Raw genomic sequence first — 20,743 nt, 5'->3', positions numbered from 1 at the left:
CAGTTGAAGAGGCTTGAGGAAAAAGCAATAGTTACAGCCCAACTTTGTTAGGATAACTTTAACTATAACACACGACTATCTGGCAGGTATTTCCTCAGGATAGCGCTTCTGGGACTTTATAAGTAACCTTGCATTTTAAATTATGCCAATTGCAGTGCATACTGCAGTCATCTAGACTCTGTGTAAATGAGAATCAGACCCAATAAGGCCTCTTAATTCTTAGATTCCCCAACTAGCATTAGTTACCCCTCTGCTGGGTACTAACTCACTATCAAGTCTCTCAGCATTATCAAAAATGTATTATTTCCTCAAAATTAACATTACTGTACCTTAAACTGTCATTAAATCCTTCCACCCCAAACTTGGAAGGAACATAGCCACCCCCCCAGACTGCCAGGCGACCTCCAGTGCTGGATATGTTTACTAGTCTCCCTCTGGCCTTTTTTACCAAGGGAAGCAAATGTAATGTAACATTTATGAGGCCAATTAAATTAGTTTCAATTGGTGCTCTGAAGTGCTCAATATTCAACCAGTCTGTCGGCGCTGATGGTCCCATAATCCCTGCATTGTTGACCAGCCCCCACAGACCTGCACAGAAACAAACAAAAAATTAAAGTAGTGATTTAGGAAGCAAATATTCACCTCTATGTAATATAAAGAGGAGCCAAACCAACTGAGAACTCATCAAGAACTGTCTGAGAGCCAGATGGATTACAAGATGGGCAGGGACTCATACATAAGATACCTCTATATCTCCTGCAGCCTTCACCATTTTACCTGAGGCTTGCATTTCACCACCACTCTTTCCAAACCACTTCACAACCTGTATTAACATTTTCCTTTGATGACCTTTGAAGGTGTGTGGGTGGGTGGGAAGTCTGGGGGCTTTGGAAGTCAGTGGGACAGTGAGGAGTTAGAAACAAAGAGCTATAATATTTTTGACACAGCTAAAAGTAAAATATCCAGAATATCAGGGTGGGGTAAGATGGTCTGGATAATATAAGAGACCTAGACTTGCAACCAAAATTGAAGTCAATCTTTTTGAAAACAGCTAAGAGCACAATAAATGGGAAACATCAATATCATGTCTCCCTCCACTCAATATATGATTGCAGTGGAAGGCTTGCATCTCCTAGTTACAATAATCTCAGAGTCATTCTGTAGACTCTCTTCTCATGGCTTCTCTTCTATCTCTTTCTGTATTAACAGAGCAGTTAAAGTTGAATTGCAGGACTGTATTAGGCATCTTTTTTTGTATGGGTGCTCCATCCAGAAAATATTTATTCCCCAAAGGAGCTCCCATATCCTGGCTTCTCTTTAGTCACAGCAATGTAGTATGGTGAAGCACCACCTAACAAAGGTGTTGGTATTAACATTGGCATAACAGATTTGTAGTTATTTGCCTTCGGAAGCTAAGTGCTTTCTTAACTCAGCTGCCCTTAGACTGAGTTTCCAAGAGCTGAGCTCAGGTTTCTCTGCCCTCTTATCTTTGGAAATGTGTCCAAAAAATTCTTCTATTACACATGTGTAAAACTGCCAGCTTTAAAGATTCATAACTTTAAAAATCCTGAACTGATATTTTCAAACTTGGATTTTTTACATTTCAGTGAAGCCTTTCAAACAAGATAAATCTGAAGTTTTGTTCTTCCATCATTTGTGTTGACATTGACATAGGAAAGTGAATTTTTCTTATAATCACAAAACTCAAAAAAGAATTGAACGGATAGTCCTCCAACATTACAGCAAAAATCACCTTTAGGTTTAGACCAAATGTTGAAAATTTCAACCGCAAAACAACTTGTTTGAGCAAGTTATAAGCAATTAAAAAGGGAGCGAGGGAGGTTAGACTGGAAGTTGCATGTTGCAAGTTCCAAGCTGCATGGTTCAACGGGCCAGATTCTGTTTCATCTTACCTCTGATCAGTGCTTTTACTCCACCAGTAGCCCCATTGAAATCAAAGCAATCAATTAATTAACACGAGTAACAGTATCAGAATTGGATCCTATGAAGGTAGCCTCTGGATAGTTAATATGGGATTGCAAAGGAAATATTTTATGGCTGGATAAATAACTGATCGAGGTGATTAATATGTAAATGAATAATTTGTTCAATGAATTTTGTCTCTTTTCCTATTTGAAAATGATCTGCACTCAGAGCCCAATTTTCAAAAAAATGCATTTAATATTCAAAATGATCCACTAAATAAAGTTCTATAAATAATAATGGGTCTGTCTATTGTTCATGAGCAGTTTGTTGAGAGTATTCAATATTAAAAATCTTAACTCTGTACATAGCTCTCACGGTATACTTAAAGAGCAAAAGAATGGCCACCCTGGTTCAGACCAATGCTATAGCTAGTTCTGAATCCTGTCTTCTGACAGTTGCCAGTGTCAAATGCTTCAGAGGAAATGAACAGGGCAATTATCGAGTGATCCATTCCCTGTCATTCATGCCCACCTTCTGGCAGTCAGAGGCTTAGGGATACCCAGAACTTGGGGGTTGCATCCCTGACCATTTTGAATAATAGCCATGTTGATGGAACTATTCTCCATTAAACTATCTGTTTTTGAACCCAGTTATACTTTTGGCCTTCACAACATCCCCTGGCAAAGAGTTCTACTGGTTGACTGTGTGCTGTGTGAAGAAGTACTTCCTTTTGTTCCTGCTGCCTATTAATTTCATTGGGGACTCCTGGTTCTTGTGTAATGTGAATGGGTGAACAACACTTCCCTATTCACTTTCTCTGCACCATTCATGATTTTATAGACCTTACTCATATCCCCCCTTTAGCGTAGATGCTGACTCCGTGGGTGCTCCGGGGCTGGAGCACCCATGGGGAAAAATTAGTGGGTGCTCTGCACCCACTGGACGCCAAGCTCCCCTCACCCCCCCACCTCCTCGTCCTCCCCCTAGCTGAGCACGCCACGTCCCTGCTCCTCTGCCTACCTCCCAGCACTTCCCCCCAGCTGCTGCCAAACAGCTGTTTGGTGGTGTGCTGGGAGGGAGGAGGAAGAGCAGGAATGTGGAGTGCTCAGGGGAGGAGTCGGGGAAGAGGCAGGGCCGGGGTGGGCATTTGGGGAAGGGGTTGGAATAGGGGCAGGGAGGTGGCAGAGTTGGGGTGAGGAGTTTGGGGAAGGGGTTGGAATGGGGGTTGGGCAGGGGCGGGGCCACATTGAAGGGGTGGAGTGGGGGGCGGGGCCAGGGGCAGAGTGGGGCGGGGGTCGAGCACCCAGTGGAAAGCAGGGAAGTTGGTGCCTATGCCCTGTAGTCATCTTTTTTCTCAGCTGCTTTGCTCTCTAACAGGGGACTTCGTTCTGCAAAGTGCTGATCACTCTGGCACTGATCCAGCAATGCACTTAAGGATGTGCTCAGCTTGAAACACAAACAGTCCCATCAAAGTCAATAAAATTCAGTTTCCATTGTGAATATTTGTCTACTTTCCAACAATATTCTCCAATATTCACCTAAAATTAACTGAATCCATAAAGATTCCTTCCAGTGAAGTCATCCATTAGAATATTTGTGGAAAGCGATATAAAAGACAACACAGCCAAATACAAATTTCAAACAAATATCCCGAGGGATCTATTTTGCAGTTTTTATCCATGCCTCTTAAACAGTTGCAATTCACGTAAGTGTAACCTCTCATTGGAGTTTGCTCAGCTCCTAGAGCTCTCGACTGAGCTTCCCGGGGTTCCTACCCTCTGGACTATAATAATAACGGCTACCAGAGCCCTCTGACACCATTTCCAAGCATGCTTGGAGCCAGGGGTGGAGATAGAATGGTTTAGAAACCCTTGCTGAGGTCAATAGGGTGGTTTGTGGATGAGGTGATATGGACAAGCAGTTTACTGGGCCAGTGATGAGCCAGGGCTGCTCAGCCCCTCGATGGGGCTTTGTCCCGACTCAGAGACAAAGGGACCAGTTTTTGTTTCAGTTTTGAGTTTGGGAGCGGAGCGAGAAGCAGACCAACTCAGGGGATCTTTGATTAACTTCCCCTCCCTACAAAGGAGAATCTTTGAATTGCTGTGGAGTCTAGTGCATGGGTCAGGCAGTTCCAGCTCTGCAGAGACCAGTGTCCACAGTGATAGAGATCCAACCCACCAAAACCTCCATTGGACTCCCAACCAGAGAGCCATGACAAGACTTTGCCCACCTAAGGGTAAAGACACTGTAAGAGGACCATTTTGTTTTTATTTTAGTTGGCCAACAGTGCTACAACACTCATCTCCAAACTCACCCCCACCATATCACCTACCTGCGATGTGCCAGCTGTGGGCTGGAAGGTGTTGTGCATGTTGAGAGGTGGGGAATTGGTTGATTTATTCATGTTTTAGTACTTATTAGTTAACCCTAACCTTTTCCTTCCCCAGAACCTATAGTCCTGCTCCCAGTAAAGGTCACTGCTGTTATATTGTTATTTTTGGATGTGTCATTTCTTTACTGGGGTTTATGTTGATGTATTTAATTGTTTTGCATGTGCTGGGTTTTATACTTCTTGCTAGCAATGGTAGTATTAATGTTCTCCAGGGACAGCAACCTTGTGTCACAGGCACAGCAAGGAGTCATCTTGGGTGGAGACACCAGCATCACTAAAAAGATCTCAGGAGAGGGGAGAAGCCAGTTCCAAGAAGCAAGCATAAAGGAGGAGGTATGAGCCACACCTCAGGGAGGGGCTACATAGGAAATAATCCAGATCTTCTGTCACTCACCTGCTGACCCCACTTCAGCTTTAATCCACTCAGCCACCTTCCTAACATTGTCTGGATCTGTCACATCCAGCAACACTGTTTGGAGCTGCTCTGAGGTTGCTGCTTTTAGCTCCACTGCTCCCGCTTCAGTCAGACAACTGGCAAGAACTCGAAATCCTTTCTTATCAAAAGTCCTTGCTGCCAGATTTCCAAATCCCGAGTCACATCCAGTGATGAATATATATTTGTCTGTGAGATCTCTAATCTTCTGCGCATCTTGTGCCTTCCATCTCCACCACAAATAGAAGACGGTCAGAAAGATGAGGATGTGGAAAAACATTTTCACTAAAGACTTCTGGTCCCTTTTCTCCTGAAACAGAAAGAACCAATGAAGGGAGGCTTTCCCGCACTTTTGTTCCGAGTTCATTTAAACAGGAGAGGACACAGCTCCTTGAAGCGACTTCCTCAGTGTTCTGCACCTATAGGATTATTGCTTGATTAAAATGAGGACAAAAGCTAACATGGCAAAAATGTTATGATGGGATTTTACAGAATAAAAGGACCCTTGAACACTGCATCCCCTTTTCAGAGCCTCAGCTCCAAAGGAGACATAGTTGAGATGTAAAGAGTTTAGAGCAGGGCAGCAAAAATGAAGGCTGTATAGAAGGAGACTGACAAGACTGGGCTGCACTCACTCCTTGATTTGTACTAGCACAATAAAGCAACGGGCAGTGCAAGGTCTATGAGGAGCAGGGGTCCAGCTGCACAAGCCACCCCCAACCTTCCTCCTTGCAGCACCCCAAAAATGTGGGTAGGGCCATCGTGGAAGGGAGCAGACCAGCACATCGCACAATGGGGTCCTGATCCAGGACTACAGCTCCTAGGTGCTATGGTAATACAGGTAAAAATAGATTATAATCACAAATACGCTGATTACTGGGATTATGCATTTCCGGGGGACAGTCCACTAGCAGAGCTCCTCCCAATTGGAATCTAAGACTGTCTTTCCCAGACAGAGTCCCAGAGGAGGATGGTGGCACTTGTCCCCCTCAGGGAGTAAATTTCTCCTCTAGTACATTCGTCCCATGAGTTCAGGAGGGTGCAATTTGCATCCCTGCTCCTTTAGAAGTGAATCTGACCATTCAACCCTGTGTTGCCTTTTGTGTTTGGTAAGAGTCTACCACATTTTGGGATCGACTGCAATAATAAGAATGAGCAAATAATAAATAATTAACAATGGACATACCAGCATTCATTACAGTCAAAACTTGAGTGAAAAACAATTGGTTGTGCCTCCTCATCTAGGGCCATGACACAGAAAACAAGACACAATGAAATAATCTGGGAGACCTGCTAAACAGAGAGAAGGTAACTTAGTATTTTTATACACTGCATATAGACACTGCTATCTCACTGCTGCAGGCAGTCATTGCTGCTACATTCACTCTGGCCAAATTCTCCATCTGGAAGAAGACAAAAACAACCAAACAACTAAACAGTGCAAAAGCAAAGCACATGCATTTAACCTGTTGTTCTGTATTGTGGGAGGGAGGGATGTTCCTGTATTGTATTGTGGGAGGGAGGGGTGTTCCTTTCTTATCCCCACATGTAATCACTTTATGCCCTAAAACACAAGGACCCATATATCTTTTGCCTGATTTCCTAGCTAATGTGGCTGCTTGTCAGAGGCTGCTCAAGACAATCTGCTGCCCTAGGTAAAACTTCAGTGTGCTTGCCCCCTCCTAGGGCAGTAGATTTGGCCTGGTTGTGCCTCCATCATGACAGAAGAGTAGCCAGGGCAAATGTAAGTGAGTGGTGTTGTGACGGGGCACCCTGGGTTGCAATGCCACTCAGATTTGGCCCAGCTAATTCTCTGTTATGGTGGAGGGTCGGCTGGACCAAATCTGCCACCCTAGAGAGCTGCCCAGAAATCTGCTGCCCTAGGCTGTTTCCTCATTTGCTTATAGCTAGAGTGGCCTGTGTTACATGTTATGCTTGTCTTCTTGTAAATATCTTTGATGGAAGTGGGTGCAGCCTCTTGCATTGCAAGGTGTTGCACATAAGTGTTGCAGAACAGGATACATACATATACTAATTTGTGTTGCTTAACTTTGCTGTCCCCTGTGACTTCAGTTGTGGGGAGAGGTCACTGAACTAGATAAACAAATGCTTGATCCCAGTGTGGTTAAGTATATTTTCTTTGTACATTAGAACAAGGAGTTCTAGTGTGTAAACTTATGTATACACAAAAGAATGTTGCTTTTCTCTGTGACCTTTAATCAGCTTCTTTGGAAAAATAATTCGGTTTATCATAGTGCAGATGGGTGAGGCACTGCTTGGGTGTGTAGAGAGCCACAGAGGATACACAATCTAAGGGTGTGTCTACACCACAATTAAACACCCCCTGGCTGGCCTGTGTTCAGCTGACTCTCAAGGGCAGTGGTTCTTAAGCTTTACTGCAGCCTGTACCCCTTTGGTTCTCAAAATATGTTCTCGCACCCCTTATCAAAAATGGTTGAAGTAGGTCAGTTCTTTAAACCTAGATATATCATAACTATAGACTGAAAGAGATAGAATTATATACCTTATATACTCGTTTGTAAGCTGAATTTTTTTAGTAAAAAAGGAAAGCACAAGAGAAGGGGGTCGGCTTATGAACGGGTATAGAGAGCGGGAGAGGTGGGACGCAGCCCCACCCCCCAACAGAGGGGGCAAGGAGAGGCAGCACAGCCAGAAGAGCCAGGAGGGAAGAGGCAGGGCCAGAGGCTCTCCGCTTCTGGCCACGCTGCTCTCCCCACAGCCTCTGAAGCAGCTGCAGCTCCGGGGCTGGCAGGCCGCGGCTGCGCCGCTCGACCCCACCCACCAGAGCATGCTCTGGCCCCGCCTGCCGGAGCAGGCTGTGACTGCGCTGCCCAGCCTGCCAGAGCAGCTCTGGCTAGGCCAGAGACATCCTCCCCTGGCCCGCCCCAGCTAAGGTGGGATGGGGAAAGTGTGGGGGTCTCGGGCTAGGGGTGGGGTCATGTTGGAGTTGGTCACAGGGGTTACTCCCCTGACCCCAGCTTTTCCTTCCTCCAAAAATTTCCCCACCAGTTCTGGCATGCCGGGACACTTTATTTACTTAGGTTTACCTCTGTGCCTGTGGACGCTAGAGGTAAACAAACCATCTCGGCCTGCCAGTGGCTTATCCTGATGGCCCGGTAGCCAAAGTTTGCTGACTGCTGAATTATAGGGTCAGCTTATGACTGGGTCATAAAAATTTTCCATTTTTCCTTATCCATCTTGGGGGGGCTCAGCTTATAAACAAACTGGCTTGTGATCGAGTATGTATGGTATTTATTTTAATTTCACAGTAAAATTAAGAATACATGAAAAATTACACACTTTAAGTTTACCAACTCTTCTGCTGTTGCTTTTGTTCAATGATGTTCGAGAAATGAGGAACTTTTTTTGAAATAGCCACACGCATGTCTTCACTCTCATTTAGGCGGTTTCTGGCCTTTGTTTTGATGTGTAAGAGTGATGAAAACCCTCTCACACAAGTATGTAGTCACAAATGGCACAAGGATCTCCAGTGCCGTCTGCATCAGTTGTGGAAACGGTGCTAGTTGAGGACACCAGAAATTCCCAAGCATCATTTCGCAAACTCCATTTGGATTCGGCCATTGGCTCATAATTCAATGAGATCTTTCATCAAATCACTATCGTTGATGGAATCCAGGTTAAAAAGAAATGGATCCAGTATCCATTTCTTTTCTACATCAAGATCTACAGTGGAAAAATATCCTTGGAAAGAGTCACTCAACTGTTGCAAATGCTTTGTCACTTTAGTTGTGATGGCCATTCCTTCATTTTCTGAAACAACTGTTTGTTGTACTTACGTGCCTGGGCTGAATTTGTGTTTTCGATGATTTACCATCTAAAAAAATCTGGCATGTCTCACCCCCCAGAAAGGGCGTCTTGCACCCCCCAGGGGCGTGTGCACCCCAGGTTAAGAACCACTGCTCTGGGGGGGGGGGGAGATCAGGCTGCAGGGCTGTTTAATTGAGGTATAGATGTTAAGGTTCAGGCTGGAGCTGGGCTTTGGGACCTGGTGAGGTCCCACAGACCAGCTGCAGGTGTTTAATTGCAGTGTAGACATGCCCTAAGGTTCTAGTGTGTCTCTTCTCACCTAAGCAGTGTCTCATCATCTACACTGCTATTTATGCCTGTGCTGGGAGGAGTTTGCAGCTTCTGTACTCTACTCCCTGACATGAGGAGTGTACAGTGTAAACAACCCTTTAGACTGAAATTCAGTCTAATTATTTTGCTTTCTTTGAAATCAGCATTTTGGAATGAAATTTTTTTATTTTGAAGCATTGAGTTGAAAGAATAATTTTACGTCAAATCATTTCATTTCGATTGAAAATGTCCTAATTTTTCTGTTTTGACATTTCCAATTTGAAACTTTTCAGAATTCTTCATTTTTTGTGAAAAATTCTGACATTTTGACTTTTGGCTCCAGTTTGGAATGGAAAGTAATTTTGAATTATAAAAATGTCCTGTGAAAGGAAAATCCCAAATTTTCAAACAGCTGTAGTCAGTACAATTACGTTTCTCTGTATAGTGAAGTTCTATGAGTGAGACCACAAGAAAGTAAGCTGGCTTTCTGTAATGAGCTCCTTACCAAGGTCATCAGTTGTGATAGAGGTTATGATGTTTATGGACCAAAACCACAGACTTCCCCCCCTTGATCTGAAGGAGTAACTCCACTGGCTGATGGTGATAGTAGACACATACATTATATGCAGGCAGCCAGCCACAAGAAGGAGACAGGAGCACACAGATTTAGCCATTGTATTATAGCTACTGTACCTAGCAGTTCAACTTATTCCCCACACAAATAAGAAATTTCATTTCATTAAATGAAATGAAAATTGATTCTTATCAGCAAAGAACACCTTTCAGAGAGGCAACTCCTCTCTTCTAGCTGGCAAAGTTACAAATTACATACTTTTTCTTAATGGTCAATTTACTTTCTTCAGTTCTGCTTGGGGTATTTCATTTCCTTCTCCAAAATCATGCACAGATGAAGGAAAAATATTGTAACTATGTAGTGGCATCTCACAGGACAGACATGCCACTTCTGCTTTTGAACAGTAAAACCTCAAAAAAAGTAGAGGGTAAAACCTGTGTTGGACAAAGTGAATACTAAATATCTCTAGCAAGTTTCCTGTGAACACCAAGAAAAAAGTGAAGACACATTTTCATGGCACTATTCCTGAATCAGCAGGAGCTTTGAAGCACTTTCTGTGCACAGCCACACTTCAAGAATCTTGCATTTGTGGCAATCTTGTGTTAATACTTGTAATTCAAACTGAGAACAACTTTTTTCAGAAGCATAGTGTAGGGGCAAGGTTGCGGAAGATTGGTGAGGAGCTAAGTGGTGGACTGAGTACGTGACTGGATGTAAGCAGAGGATGCATGCAGTTTCAATGAACTTTGACAGACCCCGCCAAAAGCTATTGTAGCATAGCTCAGCATTTTTGCCTGTAAACGAGTCAGTTTATGTAATAAGCATAAATAATACATGTAAGAATGTAACCAGCTGTTGACCTCAGGTAACCCTGAGATAAGAGCAGAGAATATAGCGCCGCAGAGGATGCCCCCCGGCAGAATCCTGTCTGGTCAGCTGTCCCGAACGGCCAGAGTCCCTGGCAGCGGCTCCGTGCGTCCTAGGGGCTCCCCGCGCAGATTGGGGCGCAAGTTCTTCCTTCCTTCAATAAAGGATAGTTTACTATTCTTGGGCCTGAGCGTCCTCCTTTCGCTGGTATCTTCCCGCTGGCCCTCGCGGCCACACATAGCAAATAGATTAAGTCCCTGCCTCTCAGTGAGCTCATTTGAGAGGGAGAGACAAAAGTACCCTGTTGTTCCTCAAAATTTCAAAACCAGATGAAAGTATTTCCCTGGCAATTGTAAAAAGCCAAGTATCACCGAACTGGAAACATTTATCAGTAACTCTAAATGAATCAGATTCAGAAAAGCGTTTCCTTTTCTTCCCCTCTATGTCTAAGGTTACCATGTAAAGACAAGTTTGAGCCGAATAAATAAAATGCTTACATGAAAAATTTTACTCACAACTGATTTAGGGGAGATATGGTCTCTTGAAGGTAGTCACTGCCTTGTTTCTCTGTCTGTTTAGGGAAGATATGTTCTCTGTGTGTGCTTACTTAAGGAAGTAGTGCTGAACCAGGAAAAGACTGGTTACATCGGTTTCACAAGTCAGTTGTCATAAATAGCAGCTCTGTCTTGATCATTGGAAGATTGGATGAGCTTGATTAATGTTTGTTCCTTATTCATGTTTGTTATATGATCCATTGCTGGGTATTATATATGTCACCTGTGCACTCCGAAATGAGCCAAAACTTCACTGTTAGTGTAGGCAGCTACGTTGGTTTCAGAGGTTCTTTGATTTGATTCTAGCAGGGCCACAGAGCTTTTTGGGGACGTGCGGCAAAATCTGAAAATGAGCCCCTCCCATCCTTCCAAAAAATTACCACAGGGGGGAGGAAGGGTTAGAGAGTCAGTGTACCCTGCAGCAACAGTGTCCCATGAGGCTGGGTCCTGCTCTGAACATTGTGACCTGGTGTGTGGAGTGGCATTGCCATTCGGGTTTGGCCCAGCTGCCTCTCTGTCATGGTGAAGCAGCCTTCATGGCCAAACTTCAGTGGTGCTGCAGCCCTGTGCACCTGCTTGCAAGACCACTTGGTTTGAGGAGAGGATGGGGCAAAAGTGTCTTTCCCCTGACTCCTGGATTCTAGAGTGGGGCAGATAATGAAAAGAATTCACCGTGACCATTTCCTTGCATTTAAAAATGAATGTGCTTGGATTGTTCATTTAATATTATTTGTGTTAACATAGCACCTGGATCCCTCAGTCATGGACCAGGACCTCATTGTGCTAGGTGCTGTACAAACACAGAACAAAAATGGTCCCTGCCCCAAGAGGCACACAATCTAAGCATAAGATAAGAAACAAGAGATGGGTACAGACAGCTTGATGGGGGAATACAAGGAAACAATGAGACAGTATTGGTCAGCACGATAGGCAGAGGTCTCAGCACACCAGCAGTCAGGTGTTATGTAGGTATCACAGCAAAGGAGGGTTTTGAAGGAGGAGAATGTGGTAATTTTGCAGATGTTTATGGGGTGATCCTCCCAAGCACAAGGGCCAGCATGGCAGGGGCTTTTAGGGAATTTAACCGGTGGGTGATGGAGGCTGACACCATGGGCTGATTGGAGGGGACAGTCAACATCTTGATAGTGAATGAGGGATGACAAGTAGGGTGGGGATAGACCATAAAGGAGCTTGAAAATTAATGCAAGCATCTTATGTTTAATGTCATAGAGAAAGGGGCTCCAGTGGAGGGACTCAGAGAGGGGTGACATGGTCAAAGCGACAGGCTAGGAGAATGACCTTTGCAGCAGCATTCTGAATGGATGTAAGTGAGGTAAGATTAGTTTGTCAAGGCCAGAGAGAAGGATGGGCAGTAATTGAGATGTGAGATGATGAGTGCCTGGATGAGAGTTTTAGCTGCTTGGATGGGTAGAAATGATTGTATCTTAGTGATGTTTTGCAGAAAGAATCAGCAAGATTTAGACATAGCCTGGATGTGAGGACCTAGACAGAGTTCTGAGTTGAAGCTTAGGTTACAGCTCTGGGCGACAGGCAGGGTGGTGGTGTTGTGTTCAGCAATTGAGAAAGCAAGTGGTTGGGAGAGTTGGGGAATGGCTTGGAGCTCTGTTTTAGCCATGTTGAGCTTGAGCTGGTGGCTAGACATCCACAAGGAGATGTCAGAGAGACAGGCTAAGATTTTAGTTTGGACAGGAGACTGGTCTGGAATAGAGAAATCTGTGGGTTGTCAGCATAGAGATGATAGCTGAATTTGTCTGCAGATGAGATTACCCAGAGATAAAGTGTAGAGGGAGAGGGGAGGAGATCAAGGGCAGAGCCCTGTGGGACCACCACAGAAAGCTGGAGGAATGATGATGAGGATCCTCTGAAGATCACACTGATGGCATAGTTAAAGAGATAGGAGGAGACCCAGGGGAGAATAGGGTCATGGAAGCCAACAGTGGCTGACAGGTTAAACGGGATGAGACTAGAGACTGGTTTCTGAACTAGGAAGTTCGTGAGACTTTGGTGAGAGTGGTTTCCTCATCCAGTGGAGTTCTTGTCTGTTTTGTGTATGTTTTCTATAATATTTTAGTGATTAATTTTACTGGTAGCAATGGAAAGAAAAATGATAAATGTTAAGAATATATTGAAGGATATTTGTGGAAAGTGCCTTTTGAATTAATAGCTGAACAGTTATATTGGAATTCTGATTCTAAGAGTTCTGCTCATGCAATCCAGAAAAAGAATCATACCATGTGACCAATCAAAACTAACCAACATAACCTAATTTTGAATATTGGAAATGTTTGAGAATTATTTGCCGAAATTACATGACAAATTATTCTGAATGGTAAATTAAAAAGACAATTGCAAACGATTCAGTCATGTACCCATCTTCTTGTTCCTTTTTTCTAAATAACTTATGATTTTAATTTAAATTTTTAAAAGATATGAAAGTATATAATGTTACCCTAAAACAATAGGGTAAAAATGATCCATGGATATCTGCAGATAAAAAGCAAATATCCATGGATTTGCAGGGCTCTATGCATATATAGAGCCATGTTATTTTATTTACTTTCATTCTTATCATGCAGAAATGGAAAGGTCGCAATAATGTATTTTCTTTAAGCTGGTCAGCTGGTTTGTCCACAATTTTCTTTTTTTGGACCCACTCCTGCAATTTTTGCTAACACTAGCAAAGACTCCCATTAAATGGAAACTTTGTCTGCTCTGCAGCCTTCAGGAGCAGTTCCTGTATTTGTGACCTGATGATTTCTTTTCATTGCTAGATGAATAACTGAAGAGAACACACCAGTGAGAAAAGTCAGACGCTAAGCAAAGTATGTAGTCTTTTTCCAAGGCCACAGATTTAGCATTTTTGAAGTACCAGAAGAAATAAACTGTTGTTCTCAGAAGTGGCAACATGAGAATAAACTATTTTGACATGCATGGTAATGAAATGATCAATATCCCATTGAAGCCACACATAGAAAAATAAATGCTTTTAACATTCATCTTATGGAAGTTTTGATTGACTGTTGGTTCTTTTCATTTCATTTCATTTAGAAGCTAGTACTAGCTAATGTTAAATGTATTATAGCTCTTCTGACTAAAGACAGTGTATAAGCATGGCAAGGTGGGTGAGGTAATATCTTTTATTGGACCAACTTCTGTTGGAGTGAGAGACGAGCTTTTAAGCTTACACAGAAAATAAATTACCTGAAGAAGAACACGGTTTAAGCTCAAAAGCTTGTCTCTCACCAACAGAAGTTGGTCCAATAAAAGAGATTACCTCACCCACCTTGTCCTCTATTTATAACTCTGCCGTTGCAAGAAACGCCAATCCATGCAGTGTAAGTGAACTGATCAGGGATTTTCCTGCTACAATGAACATATGCTAATTTGCACTGCATATTTACTACTGCCAGTGTCAGAGTTAGGCTTGGCAGAATTTGATTTATTTTTTATAGTTTTGATAGATAATATTAATGTTTATTTTTACTTTAATTTTTTATTGACTTACATTTTCACAGTTGTGGGAAATTATTGGGGGAGGGGATGTCACAGGGTGCTCTACTCACCACTTGTCTGGCACCTCCTCCTAGTCACTCTGGGGATTAGCTCTTGAGGTCAACACCCCTTTGTATCGCTGCACCTCTCTCTCAGGTCCGCAGCTCCTCTCTCATCCAGGAACAGCAGCATCCTCTTAGTGACTCAGTCCTCCAGCTAGGTCACTCAACGTTCCACCTGCCGGGTACAATCCTTCCATTCTCACAGTGACTCAGGCAGTCTTTCCATTCACTATCCTGCTTGTGCCACTTCCCCAGTGGTGGGTGGGGGAACCCAGACACACCCTCTACTCTGGGTTCCAGTTCAGTGACATTCAGCCCAGCAGTTCTCGGCTTTCCTCTCCCAGCCCTCACTGCTCATTCCCTGGACTGCTTCCTATCACTCTGGCTCCCCTCCTTTCCCTGAGTGTACTGCCTCCAAAACCTCCTCCCTCTTCCCAGGGAGTGACTGCCTTTTCCCAGCAGCTGCCCCTGTCTGTTACCAGCTTCCTGGCTTTATAGGCCCCACTTATTCGTACACAGCTGAACCTGCTTGCAATCACTTCCCTGCTCCCTGGCTCTTTCTTCAGGTGCATCCTGAAAGTTTATGAGTCTGTGAGCTAATAGGCCTACCTGGCCACCTTAACAGCTTCCAGTCCTGTCTGGGGTGGAGAGCCCATCACATGGGGTCAAACAATAATTATTTAATGACAGTAGATTTTGAGATTCAAGAAGTTAAAGCTTTATAACCGTTAAAATGTTATACCAATAAATTAAAAACCTGCAGGATCTTATAAAAGGGAAAAAGGCAAAATACCACATTTATTGTGAATACAGAAAGAATCATAGTAAGCAGTTAGTTATAGCTATAACATTCCATTCAATCTCACATTTATTCACACATTCATTCATACAAACACACACACACAGATTCTGCAAGGTTGTTATCATAGTTACCAGACTTAGAGTTGCTCATGCCAAGCCGGTGGCCTGGACATGAGGAGGGAGCAGGGCCTTTTCAGATGCTCATCTGATGCTCCTGGGAGTTGGTTTGCAGAATCAGACCCCAAAGTTCTCACTTTCTAGAGTCCATTTTTATAGGAATTTCTTCCTATGCCAGTCTATGGGAATTGCTTCGTCATGCTGTTGCTGAATCAATCAGCAGATAGCACATTCCTGTGACGGCTCCATACTGCTAGATTTTATCTTGTTCTTTGGTTCTCCCATTCTTGAGGCTGTTGGGTGGATTCCAGTCTGCCCTCCAGGGGGTCCTCTGGTTATTTCCACTTGACGCCTTCTTCAGCCGATGGACACTGATTCTTAGGCTGGCACCTCCCTGATCATTCAGTTATTATCCACACCAAGCATCCATCCACATACATCCTCTATCTCTATTTTAATCACAATTGTTAATACAACAAAAAGGCGGGGAATCTCTGGGTGCTGCTTCTGTTGTTACAGAGTATTGCTTTGAGTCTCTCTCTGGGTGAATTGCTTTGAGAACAGACTCTGTCTTAGAATGTACTAATGCAATTAGCAGCTTGCAAGTTTCACACATAGAGGGAGAGAAACAGTACCGAAAGCCAAGAGACCTCTTAATTAGTAATACCCTGGAATTTAAACTATGGGGAATCAAATTCATTTGTGATTTTAATACAGAACTTCTTTAATATGATCCAACAAAAACACAAATTACCAAAATTACAGGTCAAAATATACAAAGTAAATATCCTTAAATCAAAATCTAATAAGGTCTTAAGCAGCATTTTTCTTGTTTGCCAATATGTAAATTTTGATGATTACTGATGGAAATATTTTTTCCGGTTTCTGTGGGTATGATGAAATTGATTTTTATCAACAATTACTGATAAAAAGCTAATTCTTCCAAGCCTTTTGTACCATAGAACTATCTGTCCCCTTCTCATCTCTTCTATTTCTTCTAAAGTCTTTTATCTATTATTCATTATTATTATTCAACTGCATTAAGAAAATTAATAAAAGTACATGACACACACTCCAAGAAAAGATTAAAAATGAAGACTTTTAAAATGAAGATAACTTAAATTTCTTCCTTAAAACAGGTTTCAGAGTAGCAGCCGTGTTAGTCTGTGTTCGCAAAAAGAAAAGGAGTACTTGTGGCACCTTCGAGACTAACCAATTTATTTAAACATAAGCTTCCTTAAAACAGTTGCTCCATAATTTAAGTTGCAAACAAAAATAATAGATCCTGTTTCCTGGGTTAATTCTGGAACCAATTATACACACTGTTGCTCAGCGTCTCTATTTTTTAGGACTTTGTATTATTTGGGCACGGGAGCATGATACCATTTGGGGCTAAACAGAAAAAGTTACTTCCGAAGCCTTGCTGTCCAGAAGTGAAGGTCTGGTGAGCTGAGAGATGTGAGTTCTCTGAAATGGGAGGAAATAGGTTTTTTAGCAATTAAACAAAGATAAAGTACAATTACTCAAAATGCTAGTAGAAGCAGGATGCAGAGGTATTAGTATGTGGTATTGTGGCTTGCCCTACACTGGCTCACGATCTGCAGCTTTAACACTGTAAATGACAAGGTGAAATAACTGTTTGGAGATGTTTCAGAGTAGCAGCCGCGTTAGTCTGTATTCACAAAAAGAAAAGGAGTACTTATGGCACCTTAGAGACTAACCAATTTATTTGAGCATAAGCTTCCGTGAGCTACAGGTCACTTCATCGGATGCATAAAGTGGAAAATATAGTGAAGATGTTTTTATACACACAGACCATGAAAAAATGGGTGTTTATCACTACAAAAGGTTTTCTCTCCCCCCACCCCACTCTCCTGCTGGTAATAGCTTATCTAAAGTGATCACTCTCCTTACAGTGTGTATGATAATCAAGGTGGGCCATTTCCAGCACAAACCCAGGGTTTAACAAGAATGTCTGAGGAACAGTGGGGGGGGAGGGGTAGGAAAAAACAAGGGGAAATAGGTTACCTTGCATAATGACTTAGCCACTCCCAGTCTCTATTCAAGCCTAAGTTAATTGTATCCAATTTGCAAATGAATTCCAATTCAGCAGTCTCTCGCTGGAGTCTGGTTTTGAAGTTTTTCTGTTGTAATATCGCAACTTTCATGTCTGTAATCGCGTGACCAGAGAGATTGAAGTGTTCTCCGACTGGTTTATGAATGTTATAATTCTTGACATCTGATTTGTGTCCATTTATTCTTTTACGTAGAGACTGTCCAGTTTGACCAATGTACATGGCAGAGAGGCATTGCTTGCACATGATGGCATATATCACATTGGTGGATGTGCAGGTGAACGAGCCTCTGACAGTGTGGCTGATGTTATTAGGCCCTGTGATGGTGTCCCCTGAATAGATATGTGGGCACAGTTGACAACGGGCTTTGTTGCAAGGAGAGGTTCCTGGGTTAGTGGTTCTGTTGTGTGGTATGTAGTTGCTGGTGAGTATTTGCTTCAGGTTGGGGGGCTGTCTGTAGGCAAGGACTGGCCTGTCTCCCAAGATTTGTGAGAGTGATGGGTCATCCTTCAGGATAGGTTGTAGATCCTTGATAATGCATTGGAGAGGTTTTAGTTGGGGGCTGAAGGTGACGGCTAGTGGCTTTCTGTTATTTTCTTTGTTAGGCCTATCCTGTAGTAGGTGACTTCTGGGTACTCTTGTGGCTCTGTCAATCTGTTTCTTCACTTCAGCAGGTGGGTATTGTAGTTGTAAGAATGCTTGATAGAGATCTTGTAGGTGTTTGTCTCTGTCTGAGGGGTTGGAGCAAATGCGGTTGTATCGTAGAGCTTGGCTGTAGACAATAGACCGTGTGGTGTGGTCTGGGTGAAAGCTGGAGGCATGTAGGTAGGAATAGCGGTCAGAAGGTTTCCGGTATAGGGTGGTGTTTATGTGACCATCGTTTGGAGATGGAGGAATTAAAATAAACTGCAAAAATAACAAGCTGTGCCTCAGTTCCCATATGTAAATACAGGACATTAACACTTCCTTTCTCACAGGGCTGCAGTGCAGCTTAATTTATTAAGATTTGTTTGAGTAGTCTTTGAGATCGTCATACGCAAGGCATTAGAACAGCACAAAGTGTTATCATCAGTGTTCAGAAGAGACCATGATGATCTCCCTAGAAGTACCTTACATTGACAGATGAAGGACTGATTTTACTGTCAGGGGCACAACTGAGAATCTGGAGTAATTCCACTCAAAATTTAATTTGAGTGTGTGAGTCATTGGGAGATTCTCAGCTGATTGTGGCTCCTGACTCTTGGACCAGTGTTATCTTGCCCCTGGCCCTGACGGAGTGTAGAGTAACCTGACTTGAGTGCTGCTCTGAACCAAGTCCTCTGACAGTCAGAGATAGTCCAGAATGCTACCCCTGACAGCAGACTTTGGCCCAAAGCATGGACGCAACTTGGTCATCTGGTGTGTCAATCTGGAATTAATGTGTGGTGACATATTGGAAATATATGGTCATCTGAGTACTCTACAGCTATGACCCAGAATAGGAAGTCACAGTTTGTGGCTAACTCTCTTGTGCTTGAAGCTTTTTATTGGATCACTTTCACTAGGGATTTTTGGGGGTTATTTTTTTTGGACAATATACTAATCTACTGTGGTAAAACCAGTTCCTTTAGTTAATTGTAAACAATTATGTCACATCTTGGAGCTAGGGAGTGCCTTCTATAGGAGACTTAATAATGTTTGCCAAAGGGCAGCCAAACATATGTATGAGAGAAATAATCTGTCTATGAATATTGAAGATATTTCCCCACTAGCTTACTCTCATGAAGGATGTTGGAAGAAATACGAAGAATAGATGGTGATTTTGCATATACAGTGACATAAATACTTTGGTTAAAAGGAAACATTAAACGTATTGCAATTTGACCTTCTTCTGCTCATGCAAAGTAACATTAGAATAAACTGAGACCAACACAATAAGTTAAATGCTTCCTTTTAACTTAGATCCTGGTAAAGAAGAATCCCTCAGGCAAAAGTAGCATACATTCCATGGACTGAATTTCAATGGGATTTTGGCAGCTAACTCCCTCAGATGCCTTTGAAAATCCCAGCCCTGGCCTTTCATGTTTTAGTGCTGTGGTTCTTACCTAGTACACAGAAATGCTACTTGAACTGAACCCAGAGAAAGCAATAGATTGGTTTCCCACTTTCCAGCACATCTAAAGAGTGCCAGAAAGCAGTAATGTTCCAGGAAAAATGCTAGATTTGGCAGATGCACTATTAGTAGTTTGGAAAACATGAAGCTGGATGTGACTGGGCACAAAACAGGGCCTGCCTTGCACTGAAAAAGTGGGAATATTTGAATCATAGTCGTAGTCATAGATTTTAAGGCCAGAAGGGATCACCAAATCATCATCTGACTTCCTGTATATCTCCTCCTCCTCCGCCTCCTACACAACCCAGAACCCCCACATTGGTCCCAACAACCAAATCAAAATATTATAGCCCACAAGAGAACAGAAGAGACTGAGGTGCACTGATGCTCAAAGCCCCTGAAATGGCAGAAACTGATATATATAGCCCATGAGATATAGCCCATGGTCTCAGCAAGTGACTCACACCCCAAAGGTGAAAAAAAACCTATATCTGTCAATCAGGCCTGGGGGAAAATTCCTTCCAGGCCCCCAAATATGGCAATCAGTTAGACCATGAGCATGTGAGCAAGAACCAGCCAGACAAACACCTGAGAGAACACTTGGTGCCACCTCTGAGCCCTGGTCCTCCCCATCCCGTGTCCCATCTTCAGCTGTGGCCATCTCTGATGCTTCGAAGGAAATAGACAAAAAACCAAAACCAATCATCAACCCAACCAAGCTAACCCCCCACTCCCCAGAATGCACTGGGAAGAAAACTCCTTCCTGACCCCTGCAGGTGACGAGCTGAAGGCTTGAAGCATGAGATTTTAGAAACATAAAACATAACCCGGAAGGGACTCCTGCCCCCCATGCCAAGCCCTGTCCCCCCTACCCCATTACAAGCAAACCTGTTCATGGTCAGTTTCTACCCATTTGTTCTTGTGCAAACATTGTCTATTAGCTAAATAGCTCTTCTCCCTCCCTAGTGTTTACCCCCATGATGTATTCCTTTGCTCATAGGCAGCACCCATTCAACCTGGAATTTCTTGTTTGTCTCCCCACAGATAGTCATGCTTTTATTTACCCACCTGATCTCTTCCTTTTAAAGATAGCAAATAATTTATCTGAAGGCTGGGTTCATTTTTCTTTTTGTTTTAAACATTTAAAAATATATTTAGCCTGCTGTGTATTCAAACATATCCAATTGGATGCTCCAGAGAAGGATCTGTTAACATCTAACTGCAGAACAAAGCCCTGAC

General features: G+C 43.0%; 1 protein-coding gene across 3 annotated transcripts in view; it reads right to left on the bottom strand.

Annotated features, from left to right (window-relative positions):
• DHRS9 (dehydrogenase/reductase 9) overlaps positions 1–14,827 on the bottom strand; it is a 37,792-nt gene extending 22,965 nt beyond the window's left edge. Inside the window, exons 1-3 of one of the 3 annotated variants that reach the window (XM_048870228.2) lie at positions 14,429–14,827; positions 4,713–5,061; positions 330–588 (exon numbers count right to left, since the gene is read on the bottom strand). In XM_048870228.2, the coding sequence (XP_048726185.2) occupies positions 330–588; positions 4,713–5,031 (578 nt within the window). In that variant the 5' untranslated portion in view covers positions 5,032–5,061; positions 14,429–14,827. Of the gene's footprint in view, positions 1–329; positions 589–4,712; positions 5,062–5,937; positions 6,018–10,805; positions 10,892–14,428 lie in introns of those variants that run through there. The other 2 variants (XM_048870229.2, XM_075117932.1) reach the window with 2 other exon arrangements.
• Positions 14,828–20,743: the final 5,916 nt, after the last annotated feature.

This window comes from Caretta caretta, chromosome 11, assembly GCF_965140235.1.
Source record: "Caretta caretta isolate rCarCar2 chromosome 11, rCarCar1.hap1, whole genome shotgun sequence".
NCBI classification, from domain to species: domain Eukaryota; kingdom Metazoa; phylum Chordata; order Testudines; family Cheloniidae; genus Caretta; species Caretta caretta.
Note: the sequence above shows the minus strand (reverse complement) of the source record. Positions and strands in the feature narration are given on the sequence as shown.